Raw genomic sequence first — 23,762 nt, forward strand, 5'->3', positions numbered from 1 at the left:
AGACATTTTTTCCTCACATCAAATAACTAATGCCTCCTTAACTTTTCCATGGCTCTTACCCTTTCTTATCTTATATAAATATAAAGAGAAATTCCTTTTTACAAATAATGGTTCCTTGAGTACTGGTAAAATTGAGGTCTCTGAAATTCTCTTGTTAAGCTCTCAGACTAGCAGCCAATTAAAAACTGAAGAAGCAGCAAACTTGAAGTTGAGTTCAGTGTTCCTCAAGAGGCTTCAGTTCCAGAAGTAACTGCATCAAAGTCAAGTTATTAAGTTTGTTTCTGCAGTTTACTCTTCATGTCCCAAGTTAATATTGACAATAAAAATGGGATGTATCCTGTACATATTAATGTACAGAGTGGCTTGTTTTTAAATTGAGCTTTGCTGCTCATGACCTGCTTAATTATAAGTTACTCCACCAGTGCTTTAATAATGTGCAGGTTTTCCTCAGTGGTATAAATGTATGTATATCATATCAACTACAATATGTGTGTGTCATTCATTGTAGGATTTATTTCATATCTGTTCTTTCAGTGCATTAGTTCAGTGCCATTCTGTGTAGGCAGATTTAATACATTCTAGTAATAGAGTGGTAGACAAGAACAAAAATGTCTACTCCTGCATGTCCTCAATTCATGTGGGTACACAATGACAAAAAACAAGGAAAATATAATAACAAACACTTAAGTTGTTGTATGTGCACAGTGTGACAGTTACCATCTTAAGTGAGCTGCATGCCTTCCAGGAAAAATATCCATAAAATGTAATGGGCAGAGGATGTTGGGGCATTTTAGTATAAAGGTTGTGTCAGGATTGAGCACTCAGATGCCCAGTTCTAATCAGCATTTTTAAGGAAAATTTCAAAGCCAACAGAAACAGTCTTTAAAAATATAATGGAAGAAAACATACCTGAGGTTCAGCATGATGGAAGTGGGTAAATCGAAGAGATTGCCTGCAAGCAGACAAAGTTAACAAACACAGATGGTCACATATGTGACACTCCTTTTCAAGGGAAGAAAGAGTGTACATACCTGCTGAAAAAAGTTAAGTAACCTTCGAAAGAGGAAAATCACACTGGTCTCCTTCATGCAGTCAGTCACAAGTCTGTATTGAACAATTCCATGCTGAATACCATTGTTGGCAAAACAGCCACATCCCCTCCTTTTGTGAAGCTTGAGACTTCATGAACAAATAAGATAATTTTAGATAATGTTAAGTGCCATGGAGAGAATAAAAACAAGGTAGTGTGATAGCGTGGCACAAGAGCTTTGCAGGCCTAGGGAAATCTTACTGTTGAAGAGGGCCAGGCGTGAAAACACATCCTAAGTAGAGGGAACAGCAAATGCAAAGGCCCTGGGTTGGGACCAAGCCTGTTGGCCAAGCATGTTCCAAGAATAAAAAGACCTGTGAAAAATGGCAAGTGTGGTAGAGATGAGGACAGGGAAGTAGGTAGGGACTGCATCACGTAGGGCCATGAATTTGACTGCAAGTATTGTGGGAACCCACTGAATGATATTTAAAAAGGCCTGAACATAGAAACCAAGCTGGAATTTCTATTCTATCCATGTATGACTTCTCATACAAACCCCTTTCCTGAAGGCAAGCTCACCATCTAACCGATAACCAAGATTGGAAATTGCTTTTCCTTGTTTTGAGTCCAACCTTGTGACTTAAAATTTCTTTCTTCAGAGGGAAACAAATGTAAAGAACTTACAGACACGTGTGTGCATGTGTTTAAAAGAGAGGAGGTAGTGTGAGTAGTGATTTAAAACCATGTGGTAAGATCCTTTAACAAACACCGCCTATAGAAAGGGGCATTGTAATTACAAAGCCTGAGGGGGCGCCTTTGAGCTTTACAGTAGCCACACTCTGACTAGCTTCCTCACCATTGACGGAGTGCTTCCTGTGTCCTGGACCTTGTGTCATGCTTTTGCCATTCAGGATCCTGTGGTTGGAGCCTCCTGTCACATCCCTGATCGCAGAAGCCAGTCTAGAAGCCCAACCAGTTGGGCTCCATTTACTGTTTGTAAACAAACAGTACTATAATTTCTATCACTAGAAATGGGGGGAAAACCATTATCCATAAAAATGCAGCAGCATGTCATTGTAGCTCTAAATAAATCTTATTTCAGTGAGAGAACGACATTGCCCATTTAACATTTTCAAGATGAAGCTTAAATGTCAAGTTGAATATCAGCTATTATTTTCTTCTGTAACGTTGATTTTTCTTTTGTGCAGCCTACCTTCACCTAATCTTACTTGCTAAGTGTTTATTGAGACTTGAGATCAATAACGTTCATTAGGTATTCAGCAGTTACGATTGCTCTTACTATTGTTCATAGTATTGCTGTCTCTTTATAACATTAATCGTACTGAGGTAATCATCTACCTCTGCATGGTCTACTTGGCCTGATGGCATCCTAGAAAGCACCTGACTCGTTAAATATGTAACTTCTTCAGGAATGCCAAAAGGTTCATGTAGACAGATGTTCAAAATTTCCTCTCACAGACGACTGCTTCATAGCCAAATGGGAACATGTTTTATTTACCTCACTCCTTCACCAAATCAGGGTCATTATTTCAATAGAAGTACGGAACTCCTCTCGTTCTTTCATTTGCAAGGGTAACAAGATGGTTGATTATCGTTTTTGTAATGATACATACTAAATCTACCAAGTTAAACTAGGTTTCAAATTTTTAATCAAGCTCAAAAATATATTGAATACCCTTGAATTCAAAATACATAGGATTTGTAATAACTTCCCAAGATAGGGAAACTTGGTTCACCTTGAAACTTTAGTTTGGCTGATAGCTGATAATCTTTTGGAACTTTGAATTATATCCTTTTCATTCACATTTTCTTCTGGCATTTGAGCCCCATTTTTCCTGGGGGATATACTTCTATAGGAGTTTGATGTAACAGTTCTTCTTATGGCGATTTTCTTTTTTCTTTCAGTATTTTTTTTCCAAATAATAAGTTACATGTTTATGGTAAAAGATTGAAACCATTCAAAGATGTATTCATAGAGTATGAAAGTTTCTCTTAATCCAGCCCTGAGAGGTGATCATTTGCAACACCCTCAGAAGGTCTTCTTGGGTCCAGCAGGACAGTCATATCACAGGATTTGCATAGGCCATTCCTAGCGTTGAGTGACTGGAGAAAAGTAGAAGATATTACTGCTTCCCAGCAGAGTACCTATAAGGGACATGCTGAATTATAAAAGACACCTCACTCAGACTAGCCTAAAGCTATGGCTTCACATCAGATAGCCTTCACTTCCCTAGTCTATACAAGCAGTTTATCAGCTTATCAAGTGATGGATCATTTTGCCAGGAGCAGTGGTGTCTACTCGCAAAGCTGGCATACTACCATATCAGATTTGCAGATTCCTCTTCATGGACATAGTGGTAGTTTCCAGATGTTTGCTGCTGTGACTGCTTCTCTGTGGACATTCTTAAAGCTACCTGCGTGACTTCTGATTCACACGTGCATACTGCCCCCGTGAAGAAATTGGGTAATTGCTCAACTGGTTTTAAAGACTTAATATGAAGAACCAAGATTAGGAAAGGAACACACAAAACTTGGGTTGATTGAGAGCCCAGAGGGCCGTACCCCCCAATAGTGGCAAGGTTTTAAGAATTCCGTAACCGTCATCCAGCTAAGCCTTCTAATGTCCCTGTTTACTCACATGTATTTGCTTAATTATTTACTGTGTACTATGATGTCTCCATAAGGAGACAGATGTCAACTGGAGACCCCCCAGGGTTACTTTATATACACTCGGGTGGTGACCCAATGAAAACAAGAAGAGGTTGTTGATCATGAGCTATAACATATGTCTGTGAAGAAAACAGAAGAACTTTAGGGGGATTACAAGCAGAACAAACCTGTGAACTGAAAGGATAAGCCACTGGGTCCCCTGAAACTCAGGCATGGGGGTTGAGGGCAGGAACAGAGCAGAAACCAAAGAAAAATTGAGTCCATTGTGACAAATTTCAGAATAAAGAAGAAAACACAGTCCTTTATTCTGTAGAATACTACAGAAGAACGGGTTGGCTGCGAGTATTGTTGGATCATCGGTGAACGTTACGTTCCTTCTATTTTCAGATTCACTGTGTGAGGGGCTGAGCCCTCACTCGAGGTGCTGCATCGTTCAAGGTTTTTAAAATGGTTTTATTTTTATTTATTCATTTCCCTTAATCTTAGTTTCTAGATTCTATTCTATTCTATTAGATTATCTATTAGATTAGATTATCTTAGAATCTATTCTAGATTCTAAATAGGTTTCCCTTTTGTCTTGAATTAATTTGTCCTCTTTGATATACAGACATGTATTGTGCAAGATAATAGCTCCGTCTAGCTTTCTTTCTCGGCTCCCCTTCATTGACCTTGTATGGAATCTTAATCAAATTAAACGCTGTGTTTTCAGATTCCACATCTGTACAATGATAATGCCACAGCTAGTTTGTAAAAGACTGAAAGCCTCAGATAAAATATTTTATTGAAAGTGACTATGAAATAATATGCAGCATCTGCTAGAGAGCATGTCTTTGAAAGTTTATCATGCAAGTCATTTCTGTAGTGCTCCTTATCTGTATGAAAAATTTTGTACTCTATTAAAATCAGTAGCATAATCCCTTTAAGCATCAGTCAAGTTATATGCTCAAAAACAAATGTTCTCTGTTTGCCACAGAAGAGGTACAGTTTCTGTTAAGATCTAGTGTCTGTGAGGTTTAGCCATGGACCCACATCACTGTCTGAGAGTCCATCAGATCACACAACTCATCGAGAAGCTGAAAAGGAAGACTATTTTAAGACCATGTACCCTCTCAACCATCAGAATGAATAGTGAAGACCTCGTGCCTCTGGCCCCCGCTTTCTAGATGAGTGGTCTAGAGGGCTCTGAATGCATTTAATTTTTTTTTTTTAATGTTTTATTTCTAGGAGAGAGAGAGAGAGACAGCGTGAGCAGGGGAGGGTCAGAGAGAGAGGGAGTCACAGACTCTGAAACAGGCTCCAGGCTCTGAGCTGGCAGTCAGCACAGAGCCCGATGCGGGGGCTTGAACCCACGAACCGCGAGATCATGACCTAAGCGAAAGTCGGACGCTTAACCGACTAAGCCACCCAGGCGCCCCTCTGAATGCATTTAATAATAAAGTAGGAGCACACGGGGCCAGAAGATCAGAGGGTCAGTGAGAGCCGTGCATTCTAGGAGGTTCACAGATGCCAAACTCTGATTTTAGAGGTCTTTTATTTTAATATGTTTAACAAGTACTAGGGCCTAGTGGGCCTCTTACCTCTGAGGAGAATCCTCTCACAGTGAGGGCANCACATACTCTGAAACAGGCTGCAGGCTCTGAGCTGGCAGTCAGCACAGAGCCCGATGCGGGGGCTTGAACCCACGAACCGCGAGATCATGACCTAAGCGAAAGTCGGACGCTTAACCGACTAAGCCACCCAGGCGCCCCTCTGAATGCATTTAATAATAAAGTAGGAGCACACGGGGCCAGAAGATCAGAGGGTCAGTGAGAGCCGTGCATTCTAGGAGGTTCACAGATGCCAAACTCTGATTTTAGAGGTCTTTTATTTTAATATGTTTAACAAGTACTAGGGCCTAGTGGGCCTCTTACCTCTGAGGAGAATCCTCTCACAGTGAGGGCAGGTAGGCATTGGAACCCATCATCGAGGGTCCTTTTTTAATCTTGGCTGAGAGTCATCCTGAAGTAGGTGTGTGTTGGTCTTCCTGGAGGCAAGAAGGCAAACCATGAAAACAGGCTAAGTTCTGTATTAAAATGTACCATCAAAATAAACTCTATGGGAACTTTTTTTAAACAATATAAAACATAATTTTTATATATTTTTTTGTTTATTGTCAAGTTGTTTTACATGTAACACCCAGTGCTCATCCCCACAAGTGCCCTCCTCCATGCCCATCACCCCCCTTCCCCTCCCCTACCCCCCCTCAGCCCTCAGTTTCTTCTCATCATTCAAGAGTCTCTCATGGTTTGCCTGCCTCCCTCTCCTCAACTATTTTTCCCCTTCTTCTCCCACTTCGTCCTCCGTTAACTTCCTCCTAGTCCACCTATATGTACAAACATATGGTATCTGTCCTTCTCTGCCTGACTTACTTCACTCAGCATAACACCCTCTAGGTCCATCCATGTTGCTACACATGGCCAGATTTCATTCTTTCTCATTGCCATGTAGTATTCCATCGTATAGATAAACCACATCTTCTTGATCCATTCATCTGTTGATGGACACTTAGGCTCTTTCCATGTTTTGGCTATTGTTGAGAGTGCTGCTATGAACATTGGGGTCCATGTGCCCCTATGCATCAGCACTCCTGTATCCCTTGGGTAAATTCCCAGCAGTGCTACTGCTGGGTCATAGGGGAGTTCTGTTGTTAATTTTTTGAGGAACCTCCATACTGTTTTCCAGAAGGGTTGCACCAGTTTACATTCCCACCAACGTGTAGGAGGGTGACCGTTTCTCCACATCCTCGCCAGAATCTAGAATCTCCTGATTTGTTCATTTTAGCCACTCTGACTGGTGTGAGGTGATATCTCAGTGTGGCTTTGATTTGTATTTCCCTGATGATGAGAGATGCTGAGCATTGTTTCGTGTGTCTGTTGGCCCTCTGGATGTCCTCTTTGGAGAAGTGTCTGTTCATGTTTTCTGCCCATTTCTTCACTGGATTATTTGTTTTTCGGATACGGAGTTTGATGCGTTTCTTATATATTTTGGATACTAGCCCTTTATCTGATATGTCATTTGCAACTATCTTTTCCCATTCCATCAGTTGCCTATTAGTTTTATCGATTGTTTCCTTTAACACTGTGGGAACTTTTAATGGCTGTGTGTGGTGAGATCATAAATCATGTGTGCGAATGTCTGCATCATAACTGCCTTATCACAGTGAGTCATTAGCGTCCCCTAGTGTCAAACAAGACATCAGCCTCCATCAGCTGCCTCCCCAAGGGGGCTCCCTTCTCCCTACAGAGCTAGGGGAGAAAAATGTGTTCAGACATTTCGAGCAAAACGTGAAAGATTGCTTTGTTGGAGCAACTGTCCTGTCTCCAGTCTAGCAGTCTCTGGGTGCCCAGTAAATACCAGTGGGAGGGAAAAAAAGGAGGTGGTTTAATTTGTATATGGACTTTCAGTTTCTGCTGATAGAACCATTTCTCACCTTCTATATTTTCCAAGTAATTTTCCCCAAAGCAGTACCAAAAAGGGGGGAGGAGGGGAGAAACTGGCTATGGGCCTTAGATTTGATTTGGACAGCTATTTACTATCCGTCACTGAAATGCATTCTCAACAGTTTATAACCAGCTTTCCAAATTTAATATAAGAATTGCAAATCTACTCACCACCCAAATTATAATGCTACCAACCATAGCCATAGGGAGTGTTCAGGAAGCCTTAGATAAATTCACCTGCACCAAGCTCTCAGCCCCCTTGGATTTTTAAATAGCAAACAGCTATGTAGGCAAAAATAGAACGCCTCCTGCCAGCTTCCTGACCTAGTATGTTATGAGAGACCAAGGTATCACACTGTATGGTTTGCAGCACACTGTTCTCTCCACTCAAGATGTAAAATAGTATTTTAATTACTCCTTTCAAGTGTAGGGGGAGCCGGGGGCAAAAGGCATCACAATTTGCTGGGAAGCTTTTCTAGGGCATGTGGACACAGATGCCAAACTAGGAAATGCTGATTCAGTAAATCTGACATGGGGCCCAAGAGTGGGCAGTTGGGGCCCAAATTCCCCAATGGTGCTCTCTGTACCTCTAGGTAGTATGCTGCCCATCATTTCTTTAGCATCCACCTTGGGAGCGCTAGTTGACTTTTCATTATTCTCGGTCACCAGTTCTAAAAGGTAATTTTCAGGGACCAGTCATCTTGTCAAAATTAAGGACAGGCTACGTTAAGCCCAGGCAGTGGGAGCATATTGATTGTTTCTGTGACCAACAAAGACTGTGAAGCATAGAGTAGTGTCAGGCTTTCCCCTGCAACTGGCAAGGAGACTTCTATAGCAGTGGGTTGGACTCATTTGCATACTAGGAAATATACACCAAGGAGTCTTGGGCACGCCGCAGTTTTTCATTTTAGAAATGAGGACTCATGGGGTGTCAGTTGAGTATTAGACTCTTGATTTCTGCTCAGGTCATGATCCCAGGGTTGTGTGATTGAGCCCTACTTTGGGGGCTCTGCACTGAGCATGGACCCTGCTTTGGTCTCAGTCTCTCTCTCTCTCTCTCTCTCTCTATATATATATATATCTATATATATATCTATATATATCTCCCTCTCTCTTTCCCTCCTCCNCTGTCTCTCTTGGAAGGAAGGAAGGAAGGAAGAAAGGAAGGAAGGGAGGGAGGGAGGGAGGAAGGAAGGAAGGAAGGGCAGAAGGAAGGAAGGAATAAAGTAGGTAAGGAAAGAAGACTTAAATGTTCAGAGTTTTCTTGCAAGTCATGTGAAGACTTGAGGTACAGGCAAAATTCATGTCTCTTCATTCCTAGTCCTCTTTCTGTGTTTTGAATCCCCCTCTCCATGACCTTATTCATTCAAGAAGGGAATTTTCAGAGTGCCCCAGATGAGACCAAAGAGAAGACCGTCTCTTTCTGCAAAAAGTTGTTCGTTGAGTGTCATGACAATGACAGGTTCCTGCCATGTCTCAGTCCCTGAAAGAGACAAGTGACACCATAATAAGAGCCAGAAAATGCAAGCCTCTGAGCTAGCCAACCTATGTAATTATTCTTAAATATGCACTATTAAACTCTCACAGATCTGAAACCTTTCTCACTTTCAAAAATTGTTGCAGCCTATGTGAGTGTCCTCAAATCTATCTTCACCGGGCTCTTGCCTGAATAAGATTGACACTAACTTTGGGAGAAGTGAGATTGTATTTGGAAAAGTTACAGTCTTTATACAAAATATGACCAAGTCAGTGTGGTCTTAACTATGTTTCCAGTGATAGTTTTGTACCTAGGATGACTCCACGTTTTAGCACCTCAGTGGACAACAGGAGAGCAGTTCTGTGATATATCCTCATTGTAATTGCTGGCTATACCATGTGGACTACCAGCAAAGAGTTCTGCCTTGCGCGTTGATTCCGCAGGCATTTCAGGGAGTCTAGTATGTGCTTGGCTCTGGGCAAGGCACATAGCAGGTGTTCATCAACATTGTGTGGTGTGCTTGTTATCAGAGGTCTAAAGGTAGCTTATTGCCCCTTCAATGATCCACCCAGGTTGTTCTAAAGAGTTGCTCTTTCAAGCCTCTAACAACACTTGGAGGAGAATTCTTATTTGTAAATAAGAAATTCTTATTTATTTCTCAATGACAGCTCTTCTTATAAGGCCTTGGAAACTGCTATTAATTTTGAGTAGTCAGAAATGCTTCCACCTAGTCAGCTGTGAGAATTATAGGAGCCCTTTGATGAGTTTTCATTATTTGCATTTCTCAAAAGCTGGAGTGGCTAAAATTTACCGCCATAAACCTACAGGGTGTGGATGTTTCAAATGCTGTCAGTCATCATGTAGGTGTGTTTACATACAAAAGTCAGGTTATAGCTGATTTGACCAACTAGAGTGCCAGGTAGAATTTCCCCCCTTAATCTTTAAAAGTCAGCTACTACTTAGGTAGCCAAGTGTTACAGGAGTAAGGGCGGGGGGGCGGAGGGGGGAGGAGAAAAAGAGCTTAGTAAATGAGAAATGAAAGTGAAGTACACTTTCATTAGGTGGTAACAGAAGTCAAATGTTTTTCTTTCATTAGTAAAGATGCCACACTTTATTAGTTGTTTTCAGTTTTCTTTCAGTGATTTATAATCTAGTTTTAGCAGCTTGTTATGAAATCATAAAAGATAAGCAAGACTTTTTATAACTCATTTAAATTTTTGTATAAGGGCCGCCATTATTTATATCCAAAGAAATAACGATGCCATTTATCAAAATCTATGCTGTTGCCTCCGAGACCACCTGGTCTTAATATAGGGTCTGGCTCACCTAGAAGGTGCACTTGGCCAAGAGAGAAAGGCTTCTAATAAAATCAGACTTTTCCATTGCATTTAATTTATCTTCTTGATGGCAGCAGCCTGGCCGCCCTATCTTATTATAATCTAATAAACATTGAAGTCGGCCTTTGAGCATGACGGCTCTTTGAAGATAATTGAGCTATGTCAGTTCACTGGGAATCAGAAAGAGAAAAACCAACCTGGAGATGAAAATTTCACTCTGAGATCATTAAGAAATGTCACAAAGCAACAGAGAATGGGGACTATATTGTTGATACGCATGCATATATATACATAGTTAGGGACGAATGGATTCTACATGCCTTCCTTTTCCCAAAAGTGAGTCACAGGTAATTCCATAAAATGGCTGCTGGTTATAAGCGACTGCTAATTGTCTTATCTGACGCTGTTGATAGTTCTTCATACAGATCTATTGTTCAGCTTGCAAATTAGTGGCTTGTGGTTCAGACATTCACAATAAAATTAGTAACATGGGTTTTTAGACTCCACAGTCACTGAAGAAGGGAGAAACAAATTTCACTGGAAATCAGTAGGCTTCAGAATTACTGATTTCATTTTTCTAATAGGTTTTATTTCAATCTTTTTGTCTTTAGAATATGTTTTATTTATTGAATTGCAGAATAAGCTTATCATTATGTTTCTCTCAGGCCAAAGAAATGTGCTGTTTTAGCCTCATTTGTTTGTTTCGTGTGTTTTAGTCTGCATAATCACATTTCATAATTATACAAAGTAGGCCATAAGGGCTGTTAAGTTTTCTTCCAGTGTTCTCCAGGCCTACCATGTCTTCCACAAATATCCAATTTATTTGATCTTAGTCGTCATTTTTAACTTAAACATACAATTTTCCCATAAGAGCTCAAATGTCTTTGCATCATTTCCCACTCCTGCTGCAAAGATAATAGCTATAGCAGGAAGAGCTACTGTTTTAAGGGATTTCTCATGAATACTGCATTCCGGCTTGTGTCTGTCCTTTTTCTATTCTACAACCTCTTGAAAAGTTATGTGCTTCATTATTGTATCGGGCCCTGTTTCCCTTCTACATACCTTTGCCTCTCTTCAGATAAGAATGCTGTAAAGATTTTACGGGAAGTCCATACACTCCTCAGAGGCAATATAGCCAAGATGGTAGTTAAAGCATCTCCGTGGTATCCAAAATGCTACTACTTCTACTCAGCACGTAGAGATTTTAGTCACCAGTACTTGAGTTACAGAATTTTAGAGCTGAACAGAATCTTTTTTTTTTTTTTAATAGTTTATTGTCAAATTANTGCTTGAGAATATACCAGCAGCTCTGTGCTGAACTGAAACTTCACAATCTCATTGCCCCAAATCCTAGGTTATTAAAAGAAAAGGACATATGGTGTTAATTGAACTGTTCTATTTAATCTGTAAAGAGAATAATCACTTTTTATTGTTTCTATAAAAATGATGCATGCTCATTTATAAAAATTTCGCATAGTACAGGGAGAAAGCAACAGATTGCCCCAAATCATTCTCTAAATATAATTAATGTTACTATTTAATGAACATTATCTTAAGTACTTAAATGAATAGGCACAGATAAACCAATGAGTATTTAGATTGATAAAAAGAAATTAAAATGAGAAAAATAATTTTATAACACTGGGTTCATTCTAAGTATTCTATCTTTAACTGCAAACAGTAAGTTTAAGTTTACTTGAATTTCTCAGAAGTGAAAGAAATTGAAATTGAAGAAATTGCTGAACGTCAAATTAAATGTTGCTCCACAAGAAGTTATATAGGACTTTAAGAAAAAGATTATAAAGACATTAGAACATTAGTGGCTAGTTTTCAAATGTGTTTCCATTTTACAAATTATCAATTATGTTTCCCTTTTATGAATGATCAATTGACTTTTCTAACAAAGATTAGCACACTTATGTTTACTCCCATCTCCCAAATTTTGAGTCATTTTATATTGTGTTTTTACACTCTCAGGATATATAGCATTCACATTCTTTTATACAGAAACTTATANGGCTCTGAGCTGTCGGCACAGAGCCCAACACAGGGTTCAAACTCAGGAACCGTGAGATCATGACTTAATCCAAAGTCAGACGTCCAACCGACTGAACCACCCAGGTGCCCCTAAATATTGTGATTTTAAATAGAGGGGACATTTACTTTACCATTATGTCTTCATTCCTGAGATCTTTATATTATACTGTCTCTTGGTTATTTTTTAATCATCCAGTACATTTAAAAATTTATTTTATTTTATTTATTATTATTTTTTTAATTTACATCCAAGTTAGTATATAGTGCCACAGTGATTTCAGGAGTAGATTCCTTAATGCCTCTTACCCATTTAGCCCATCCCTCCTCCCACAACTCCTCTAGTAATCCTCTGTTTGTTCTCTATATTTAAAAGTCTCTTATGTTTCATCTCCCTCCCTGTTTTCATATTATTTTTGCTTCTCTTCCCTTATGTTCATCTGTTTTGTATCTTAAAGCCCTCATATGAGTGAATTCATATGATATTTATCTTTCTCTGACTAATATCACTTAGCATAATACCCTCTAGTTCCATCCATGTAGTTGCAAATGGCAAGATTTCATTCTTTCTGATTGCCGAGTAATACTCCATTGTATATACATGTGCACCACATCTTCTTTATCCATTCATCCATCGATGGACATTTGGGCTTTTTCCATACTTTGGCTATTGTTGATAGTGCTGCTATAAACATTGGAGTGCATGTGCCCCTTCAAAACAGCCCACCTGTTTCCCTTGGATAGATACCTAGTAGTGCAATTGCTGAGTCATAGGGTAGTCCTATTTTTAATTTTTTGAGGATCCTCCATACTATTTTCCCACGTGGCTGCACCAGTTTGCATTCCCACCAGCAGGGCAAAAGAGATCCTCTTTTTCCGCATCCTCGCCAACACCTATTGTTGCCTGAGTTAAGGTTAGCCATTCTGACGGGTGTGAGGTGGTATGTCACTGTGGTTTTGATTTGTATTTCCCTGATGATGAGTGATGTTGAGCATTTTTTCATGTGTTGGTTGGCCATCTGTCATCCAGTACACTTTTGAGAAGATGCAGCTTGATGTGCTTTACTGGAGTTCTTGTGCACTTGACAACGTCTCTCTGTGGCCTGTGCACTTGACACTTTGGTTAGGCATGAACTTTTTGGGTCTCGTTCCCTTTTCCCTTAGCACATTTCATCTTGCACTGTCCCTTATTCTATATACTACATGCTAACCTGTGTTTTTATTGTGTTCCTTCTGCTTTTGTTTCTTCTACTGGGGTTTTCATTCAATAAGTGGTTTTTGCTTTTTCCCTTTCTTTCTGGAGTGCTTCTCACCCACTTATGTTTTCTTTTTCTTTCTTTCTTTTTCTTTTTTTTAGTAGATTACGGGTAGGGAGGGTGAGTAGTGAGGCCCAGAGATTGAGAGTGTGGTGGTACTGATTTCTCAACTCTTTTTTAGCTTTAGAATAGTTTAGATGCTTTTTTTTTTTTTTTTTTTTTTTTTTTTGTGGCCTTGTCAGTTTTTGCTGTGGGTGGAAGTGGTGTATTGGGTGAAAGGAAATGAAGCAGATAGGCCTTCAGTGTGAGATTTTATGTTCATCGGCTAGGACACAGGTGGTGCCTGCTATGTGCTGTGGATGTGGCATCAGAGGCCACCGTTTCCCCAGGTGCCCTTGTTTTGGTCTCCCGGTCTTTGGGTTTTCCTAGGGACTTCTTCAGTCGAGAGCCTGGGGCTTGTAGCTCTTTCGGCTGTAATCAGGAGCCCACTTGATGTGGTGAGGCATGGCCAGAGGGAAAGGGAAAAGCCTGCATAGGCCTTTGGTCAGGTGTCCTCTTTTAGTGAGTCTGCTGGTAGGCATTTTACTTTCCCCAGGTCTGGTTATCCCAAGGTGCTCAGATTCTGGTAAAAGTTTCCCTTGAGGACAGGCCATGTTAAGGACAACAGAGAGCTTTGGGTGTATTTCAGAATGGTTACTTCTTCTTTCCTGCCAGAAAGTAGCAGATTCTTCTCCCATCTCAGGGTGAGAACCTGGTCAGACTCCTGGGGGTAAAACTAACAGAAGTGTGCAGACTGCACACATACCCCAAGCTTTTAATTCAAATACTAGTCTGTACTGAGCCTCCAGTAATTCACCAATTACAGCTTATTTATTTTTTAAAGTTTATCTATTTATTTTGAGAGAGAAAGAATGAACAAACGGAGGGGCAGAGACAGAGAGGGAGAGAGAGAATCCCAAGCAGACTCTACACTATCAGCTCAGAGCCTGTGGTGGGGCTTGATCTCACAAACCATGAGATCAGGACCTGAGCCAAAATCAAGAGTTGGAGGCTTAACCCACTGAGCCACTCAGGCTCCCCTCACCAGTTACAGTTTAAAGTGTTACTGCCCCTCCTGGATCCGGCTGCACGTTCCTGCGTCCCGGAGGCTATGGTTCTCTGTCTCTGCCTGCTTGTCTTTCCAGTTTGGAGACCTTAGTTTGCCCCATGACCTCAGTTCTGTGATGGATCTATGAAGAGCTGTTGATTTTTAGTCTGTTAAGCTTTTTTCTTATTGTGAGGGCAAGGGTGATGGCTTCCAAGCTTCTCAATGTGTCAGATCGGAAGCCAGAAGCCCTATTTGAATAGTTTTAGATTTACAGCTTCCTTGTTATTAACAATTTACGCTAGTATAGTACATGTATCAGAACTACTGATCCCATCCAGAATCCCATCTTACATTTTGTTGTGACAGTTTTTTTTTTTATACACTTCCCTAATTGTGATGACCTTGACAGTATTGAGGAATGCTGGCCTGGTATTTCACAGAATATTCCCAATTGGGATTTGTGGGATGCTTTTCTTGTGATTAGAGTCGTGGGTTTGGGGAGGAGAGAACCACAGAGGTAAAAATGTCGTAATGATTGTGTCAGATGAAAGAGACAAACACTGTCCTAGGGCTTATCACCGTTGATACTGATCTTGATTACCTGGCTGAGGTTTCTCCAGGTTTCTCCTTTTCTCCACTTACTCTTTGGAAGGAAACCCCTTTGCACAGCACACATTTTAGTCATGGAGAGAGAGAGAGATGTTCCACATCCTTCAGGGTGAGGTATCCACAAATTACTAGGAATTCTTGTGCATGGAGGGCTTGTTTGTTCTTTCCCATTTTTTTCTTTATGCAGTTATTTGCTTATCCGGTCATATTTGGTTATACTATTTTTTTTTTTTATTTTGTTTTTCAGATTGTTTCATCTTTGGCCTTTACGAGCTCTCTCAGTTAATGCTTGCGTTCCTTTGTAACGCTTCATCTTGCTGCTTTGAAGTTCCTGGGTACTTCCTTTCTTTCGGGCTCAACGAGACACTTCAGGCTTAGTTTACCTCTTCCCTGTAAGACTCTTCCCACTGCTAGAGTCACTGTGACTCTCAGAACTGGCTCTCCCTTATGGTCTCTTCTTTCAACCTGTATACTTACTTCTTCGGCTCTTTGGAGATGATTTTTGTGGTTCCTGCAAGACCATGAGTAACTTCTTTTCTCTTCTTTTTTTAAGTTCATTTCTTTCTTTTAAGAGAGAGAAAGAGAGCATGTGCAAGTTGGGGGGAGGGCAGTGAGAGAGAGAAAATCCCAAGCAGGCTCCGCGCTGTCAGCATGGAGCCCAACACAGGACCTGGTCTTACAACCATGAGGTCACGTTCTGAGCTGAAGTCAAGAGTTGGAGGGACGCCCCCACCCCCAACCCGGGCCCTGTGAGTAACTCCGTGTCTGAGCTCCTCCTGCCTGCCTGTGGCCTCTTCTTCATCTGCCTTTGCTTACATGTCACTCATCCTCCTCGTCACCCCTACTCACGTAGTCATCGGACTCATTTGGGTTCCTCCTAATTATGTTTCATCTTGTAGTGAAGTGGACCAATCAGGGGAAACACCAGCATATCGCAAGGGTGAGGACAGGACAAATACTGGGGATAATGAAGGCAGCAGCCTACTACGTGCCTGACCTTCTGCCTGGGAGTTTGGGGTTTTTTTTTTTGTTTTGTTTTTTTTAATGTTTGTTTATTATTGAGAGACAGGGAGAGACAGATCTTGAGCAGGGGAGGGGCAGAGAGAGGAGAAAACACAGAATCCAAAGCAGGCTCCAGGCTCTAAACTGTCATCACGGAGCCTGGCGCGGGGCTCGAACTCAAAAACCACGAGATCATGACCTGAGCCGAAGTCAGATGCTTAACTGACTGAGCCACCCAGGCGCCCCTGCCTGGGAGTTTTCTGAATCTCTTTCCACCAGTTTTGTCTTTGCTTTGGGACACATGCTCTTGCTTTCTGGGGTTTGCGAGGGCTGTGGGGTCCCTGTGGGGCTGCCCTCAGACCTTTCCTCCCCCTAGCAGTGTGAGCTTCCCCAGGCCCTTCCCCGCGCAGCCCTGACCCGCCGTCCTCTTTGCTGCCGCTGTCCGCTGCCTTTCACTCGTCCCCAGATATTGCCCTTTAATCATGATGCAGCGGGCTGCCTGAGAGTTTGCAGGCCTGCTTTGGTGGGCAGCTCAAGACGCCAGCCTTCTGGAGGTGAGATGAGGGCGGCCCTCGGCAGCTCCCCGTGTCCCCCACTCCCCAGAGCTTTCCCTGGGTGCTGCCTGGGCTGCAGTCAAGGCTCTGCCGCTCTCCTGGTTTGGAGACACAGTGTTTCCTTTCCATCTCCTCTCCTGTTTGTGGTGCTCCTGAAAGGGAACAAATAAAGCTCCACCAGAATAAATATAATTATGTTAATAGAGGCAGTATTTTTTTTTTTCTACTTTTAACTAGAACTGTTCCCTCACATTTTATGGTTGATAGAAAGGTTATTTGTTTTGTTAGAATCATTCTTTTGAACACAAGACACCCTCTCCGTGAGAGTTATAAGGGGGGAATCATGGCACTTGTTCTTTATGAAAATGAAATGAAAATGAAAGGAAAGTTATTTTTCCCCCTCGTTACTGAATCCCAGTGTATTGATAATTTGTATATGAATCTCATTTATCTGAGTCCCTCTTGAATTTAGTTACTGTAAGGAATATAGAGGTTAAGGAATTGTGATTTTCAGATATGTAGGACACTGTTTCCTTTATTACAGGTTACAAAGGCAGTCAAGAGGAGGCTCTTCTCCACCTCCAGACTGCCATTGATGAAAATTTGTGAATATAAAGAACTTGAAAAGAAATAAAAGCATCCAGAGAATATGATTTGTCTTATTTACAAATTTCTGTTTAACATGAGAAACCACGCAAGCAAACAGAAGATGTTGATGTACATCAGACATGAGTGGAGACGTTGGGGGCAGTTCAGAATCGCCCCTTTTCTAACCCTTTGTGTTCTTACATTGTTGGAAATACTACTTTTCAGACAGCAACACTTTCAGCAAAATGGAAGAGTTTTTCTTTTTTATTTGTGTGTGTGTGTGTGTGTGTGTGTGTGTGTTCGTTGTTTTGTTTTGTCCATTTGTTTGTCTACTTTGACTCTTCAGGCACTCTATTTAAACTGACCAGTGGCTTTGTTGATCTTGGTAAAGTATCCTTTTTAAAAACTTTAAGTGATTCACAATCCAGACATGAAATACTGAGGATTGCTTTTGCTGTCTGTTTTAAGAGAAACAAGGCACTCACTTTGTACTAGTGGAGCAAAAAAGTTTAGGTCTCTTCTCTATTCTCGGGCTCTAAGCTCTTTTAAGGATTTTTATAATATGACTGTTTTAAGAACAAAGCAGTAATTCCTGTGCTCCTCCCCTAGTACAGGTAAAGGCTGTGATGCTGTCTTTTCCTGATGGAGGATGGGCGGGTTCAGGGGGCCAAGCATAGCTCTATGTTCTGGGTCAACAGCTGTTGGTCACCAAATGGCTTCCTTCATAACCCGCCCCGCATTCCCAACTCCTCGGCTGTTTCACTGTCGTATATATTTTTAATATTAGATATTTCTAGTTTAGTATTATTTTTGAGTACTTTAAGAGAAATAGCCTTTTGAAAGAATATCGGTTTGATATAGCCAACTGACAGTCCGTCAAAGGAGAATACTTACACTTGGCAGGTAAAGCAGATGGAAATGTATCTTTGCCCTAGTGGTTGCTTAAAAATGTCAAAGTTTTATGCAGGGTTTAACCAGATGAAATTGCTGATATTCAACCATTTTTAACTTACAAAATTGGCAATTTCATCTCATTTAGCCTAAGAGCTTATAGATAGCAAGGCCTAAAATGCAGTGTTAAGATTCTCAAAAAGGAGAAGTGAAGGTCGTTTCCATTCTATCAGATGGAAGAGGGTTTGAGAGCGGTTTCTGATGTAAATATAATTATTTTAATGGAGGCAGTGGTTTTTTAATACTTTGTCTCACAGACTTTCCTTTCTACTTTAATTTGCTCTGTGCCCCAGCCCCACCAAAAGCACGTGGACCCAGTAGCATGCATTTCTGTCATGAATCATATTGGAATTTCTCCTCCTGTTCCTTCTTCTCTTCAGCTGTGTATAAGGATGGCCACCATTATTCCCACTTGTTATTGTGAGAGGAGTAAGCTGACAGGAACAGATGAACCTCATAGGACTAACCCCAGAATGGACTTCGAGGAGCTGCCCCTGACCCAGCCCTTTGCCCTTGACCCCCACTGCTGGTGCTCTCCTGCGTTATGTTCCCATCCCCTTGCTGGGTACCAGCCTTCAGTGAGGTTCTGTTGACAGCTCTTGGAACTCTTGGCTACCACCTAGCAGCTACATATCACTCCTCTGGTTCAATATTCTTAAGGAGGGGTCACTTTCTTGCATCTGAATGCTAGATTCCCAAGGACTTCAAAGGGGGTTTTCCATACATTGCAGACACCCTCTACAGTATTTTGTGGAACACTCAAAGAGTCGACGCTGATTCCTTGTTTCAACTTGGCCATCCCATGAGTGCTAACCTTTCCGAGTCCCTTAACTCTAGAACTAACTCCTTTTCCTGGTCTCTAAAGTTAAATGGTTGAGTATTATAGTCCTCTGATTCTATGCCCTAAAGTTGTTAACAGGTGTCCTGTTCTTCTTAAAATCTGAACAACAGCATCATATTGTTATATTTTATACGTGCTTATTTCACACGGTGGGTATTAACAGCACCAAATTTTATCCTCCGTCTCAGAATAGAGTATCTCTGTTGACAACGAGGACAGTTAAATGCTTGCTCTCTACCCGGTTCAGCTGCCGCAAGTCCTGTTAGTTAGTGCACCATTTCTGATTGAGCACACAAGTGTGACTATGAATTTCCCCTGACAGAAACCATATCACCTCATCAGCCGTATAAGAAAATGACAGAACAACAAACTGTGACAGCATGCCTGCCAAGGTTTCAGCATTACCACGCTGTGGGGAAACACACTTGTACCAGAGAAAATTGGGGCTGGATGAAGCCCAAAAGACAAAGTCTGGTGTACCTGTCTTCTCAAAGCTGCAACATAGGGGAGGTGTGTTTATGCCAGCGAGGCCAAAGTTCCAGAAAACCCTTTGCTCCCTGAAGCCACATCACCAGTCCAGGGGTGGAGAGAAGGTCCAAGAAGATGTGACATGCTGTTTTTCTTATGAGCAGATCTCTAGCAAATTGTAACAGTGCTAAGGTCTGTTTGGTATTACTTCACTGCATCTTCACATAAACCTGGTGAAGTTTAAGATCCTTTTCTGCCACCTTTCCATAGGGAATATTTAGGCAGAGAGAAACGCAACTAGTCAGCTTGATGGTGGTCAAGCCAAGATTCAGACTGGGTGTGTCTTACCTCAGTGCCCATGGTCTTTCACTTTACCTTGAACTGATTGTAAAGCCTCGTGATATCACAAAAATTGGAACATGGTGAGAGTAGGAGGAGAAGAGGTGCTACATGCCATGCACCCCAAGCCTTCTCTGCTCTGGTAGAACACTAGAGTGTGAAAGGAGTAAACGTCTGCCCAACTTCAGTTAAGTTTAAAAAAGGGCCATCAAGTTATCAAAGATACTTTGATGAGAGTAAAAAAGGAGAATTACTATTAATAAGAAAACAATAGGTACCTTAGATACCCTTTATTAGATACCTAATAAAAGGTGGCCAAAAAGTTGAGCAGACACTTCCCCAAAATGACCAACCAGATGATCAGTGAGCATGTGACAAGATGCTCAGTTTCATTAGTCGTTAGGAAAATGCAAACTTGAACCATAGTAGAGATCACTGCCTACCCACCGGAATTGCTAAGACAAACGTAGCTGGACCAGATATTGGTGAGGCTCTGAAGCAACTGGGTCTCTCAGTCACTGCTACTGGGAGTGTCAGGTAGTTAAACCACTTTGGAAAACTATTTGATAATTCAAATATAGCCAAACACTTGCATACCCTGTGACCCAGCATTTTACTTCTAAGACTCTGTCCAGCAGAAATCCTGCATATGTTCATCAGAAGGCCTTTGGGAAAATGTGCATAGCAGCACAATTCCTAATGGCCCAAAACTAGAAACTAACCAATATCCCAGTAACAGGAGACTATTGAACAAATAAATGGTGGATGTTCACGTGATGGAATACTGTGTAGCCACAAGAATGAGCAAACTACTGCTACACACAGCAAGGCAGATGGATCTCACAAACATGAGGTAGGGTGGTGAAGGCAGACACCAGAGACTTCATAAAGCTCAAAAATACGCAACACCAAGCCACACTGTTAGAAGTCAGTCAAGCTAGCGTCAGTCTTTGTAGAGGGTGGGAGGGCAGGACCGGAAGGGGGTGCTTGGTGGGTTTCTGGGGTGCTGAGCACGTTCTCTTTCTTGATCTGGGTAGTGGAGTCAGTGTGTTGAGATGTTGAAAAATCATCAAGTTCACTTAGTGCACTTTATGTATATTCTCATACTTTAATACTGAGTTTTTCAAGCATATAGATGCTGCTTCTTAATTTTTGACTGCCACTGTGGTAATAAAAATTTAAATCAACTAAGAGATTTACATATGTATAAAATAGGGATTTGGTGGCACATTGTGACATATATTGTGGAAGAAATGTTAATTTTTTTCTTGATAATCCTTCATTGGCCTCTCAGTTTGTCCAAATCCGACAAGGTGAGGAAGGCAGGAAATAGTGAGTTTCATCAACACCAGTAATTATTGCTGCTTAGCGTTCATTCGACCAGAGCGGCACTGGCTGGTCAGGTACTCACCAGATTATAGAGTTCTTTCTTGCCTCACAGCCTATAATAAAACTTATCTTTTTATTACACTTTTAATACCTCCAAGAAGAGAAGCACAAAGAAAATAACTATGAAATCCCAAGACCTGGCTAAAAACAAATTCTAAACCTTTATTCTCTAAAGTACAAGGTGAAAAGATTCAAAGAGGTCCTCTCTTCACACGGGAATTCTTCATTTGTTAACCATAGCTATAAAAAGGCAATATGGAATGTTTAAGGAACCTGAACAATGGTCTCAGAATGTTTTACAGAATGTTCCAGTAGTGTGCAAGGTAAGTTTTCAAATTCTTATCTCAGCACAAAAATAATTGAATTCTAGCGGGAGGAGGGGGACTAAAAGAACAAACGTGTTTTAACAAATAAAACTTGTGAAATACTCACCTGAGACAAAATATTGAGACTAAGATCTGTCCTTCCTCTGAGTTCCCATAGTCCCTCCTCCTCATTTGACCATTGTGGAGCCCTACCCTGTCTGTTCAAGGTCACACAATTGGTTAGTGACAGAACAGGGGAGGACCTACCATCTTTAAACTTCCACCCTCTTCTTTTCAGCCCATGATAGAGACTCCAAATAATAGATTAATAAAAGCCGAAGATCATAGGTGTGTTATTAATGCATCTCTTATAAAATATGTATTTCAGCTTGCTACCCTTGAATTCCCTCCAAAGAAACTATTTGGAAACAAGGATGAACGAGTGATTGCTGAGAGGCGAAGTCACTTAGAGGTAACAGAATTAAGCTTTGCTTTCTCTGTGTAGAATATATGCTATCTGATTGACCAGTGAGAATTGTTCCTGTTACAAACACTATGTAGCTCTTGTTCACGAGTGTGAAGGTGTTGCTTCATTAACAGCGGAGGTGGGTAATGACATCATTTCGCTTAAAATGTTCGTCCTTAACCCCCTCTAGTCTAACAGAATGTTTTTCTGGCTTTGGAGGAGATCACATTTCTTCTAAGGTCTAGGAAACAGACAGTGGGTGAGAACTAACGATTCACTGAGACAGATGGTCTGTGATACAGATTGAGGTACAAAAGTTTGCCGCAAGAAGCTTGAATTAATTAACTGAAGATAGATAGTATTGCATTATTGTTACTCTTGTGAGAGAATTGAAAGCAAAAAGACACATACCTATTTTGGTCATGTGAGGTTTTGTTTGACTTACTTTAATGTATTCTACTGAGCCAGCTACATATAGAACTTTGGCTCAACACAACTGTTGTTTTTCTGAGAGCCTCACTGCCAATACACATTGTTGACTGCTGTATATAGTTTGTATTCTTTTTCAAGATAGAGTTGCTTATTTGGTTGGCATCTTATGCTGAGGCTGTTAAGTGCGAAGGCACTGTCACAGGTATCCTGTGTTGTATATCTTGCCATTGTGCCGTTTTGCCTGGGTTGTGTCCCTTGCCACTGAGGTGAGCAGGATAAAATGACAAACAGCTGACTACAGTCTCATGTCAGCAAGCTTTCATGGGGCCTCTCAAATTCCTCTTTGCTACTTATTTAAGAGGAATAATAATAAGACCTATTGCAAATGAAATCAAGTAAGAGAAGGCCCAAGGGAGCCCCTTCTGAATCATGAAGTGCTGCATCAAAATTAGGCACTATTTTGGCTGGTGACAGCCAGTTTGAAATACTGCCCATGGGGTCCACTTAATGCTAGCGAACCAAGAATTAGGGAAACATCCAGAAGCTGGAGAGTCCAGTGAGAGCAAAGGAAGGGGAGATGTGGGAAACAGAAATTAAAGATTAGGAGATTGTGGTCCATCAGGGGCAGCCTAGAATTTTGAGATCCTCATATAAAATTGCTCTGTGGAAAGAAGAGTTTCAGAGGGTAGCCATCCTTACTGGCATTTGAGTTATACTGGAAGAATTACCATTTGAAGAGGTCCTGGATCTATGAAGTCTGAGCTTTAAATGAGTCATTGTAGGTTTCTAAAAATCATCCTATGATTCGGCATGACCCTGACACCCAACTGAAGAACTTGCCTTCAGGGGAAAGATTATGGTGGTGAGCCTGCTCAATCAAATTCTCTTAAAGGTTTGCTTGTATCATACAAAAAAATGTAAAAATAATGATAGAACTGGTGATGGCTTATTATTATTATTTTTTTACCTAACCTTTACCTGTTTCAGTTATCTAGACTTGTCCTTAATGGAAAGGTGGAACATGGTAGTATATAAAAATAAGTTTATAAACCAACAGGAAATAGACTGTTATATTCCCTAGCTTCTCAAGGCTCCTGTTAAATTCACATGGTGTCCAGCTGTGCCACTACGGATTGGGCATCCTGTGTGTTGAGCACTTGTGAGTTCTACCCTTGGTGACTCTGATCTTTCCATTATAGTTTCCAGGGTTAGAGCACAGCTCCAGGGCCTCTTTCATTCCTGGTTTTTAGGTGGGCCCATCTTTGTTCTTTCTGTGTCTCCCACTCAATCACTTGGCCCTACTAAGCCATCAACTGTTGAGGAACAGAATTCTGTGTTGATGTCTCTACCTATATGAGGAGCCCTTTTATTGCCTGTGACTGTTATTTACCCGTGGCTTTAGCCTTTAAAGAATGGATTCCATGCCT

The 23,762-nt window shown here is 41.1% G+C and overlaps 1 protein-coding gene across 1 annotated transcript in view; it reads left to right on the forward strand.

The window, feature by feature from the left end:
* KIF16B (kinesin family member 16B) overlaps nucleotides 1–23,762 on the forward strand; it is a 290,249-nt gene that overhangs the window by 233,807 nt on the left and 32,680 nt on the right. Inside the window, exon 25 of the mRNA XM_077750214.1 lies at nucleotides 21,826–21,909. Coding sequence (XP_077606340.1) covers nucleotides 21,826–21,909 — 84 coding nt within the window. The remainder of the gene's footprint in view (nucleotides 1–21,825; nucleotides 21,910–23,762) is intronic.

The sequence above is a fragment of the Crocuta crocuta genome, unplaced genomic scaffold (assembly GCF_008692635.1).
Source record: "Crocuta crocuta isolate KB4526 unplaced genomic scaffold, BGI_CrCroc_1.0 scaffold209, whole genome shotgun sequence".
NCBI lineage: Eukaryota > Metazoa > Chordata > Mammalia > Carnivora > Hyaenidae > Crocuta > Crocuta crocuta.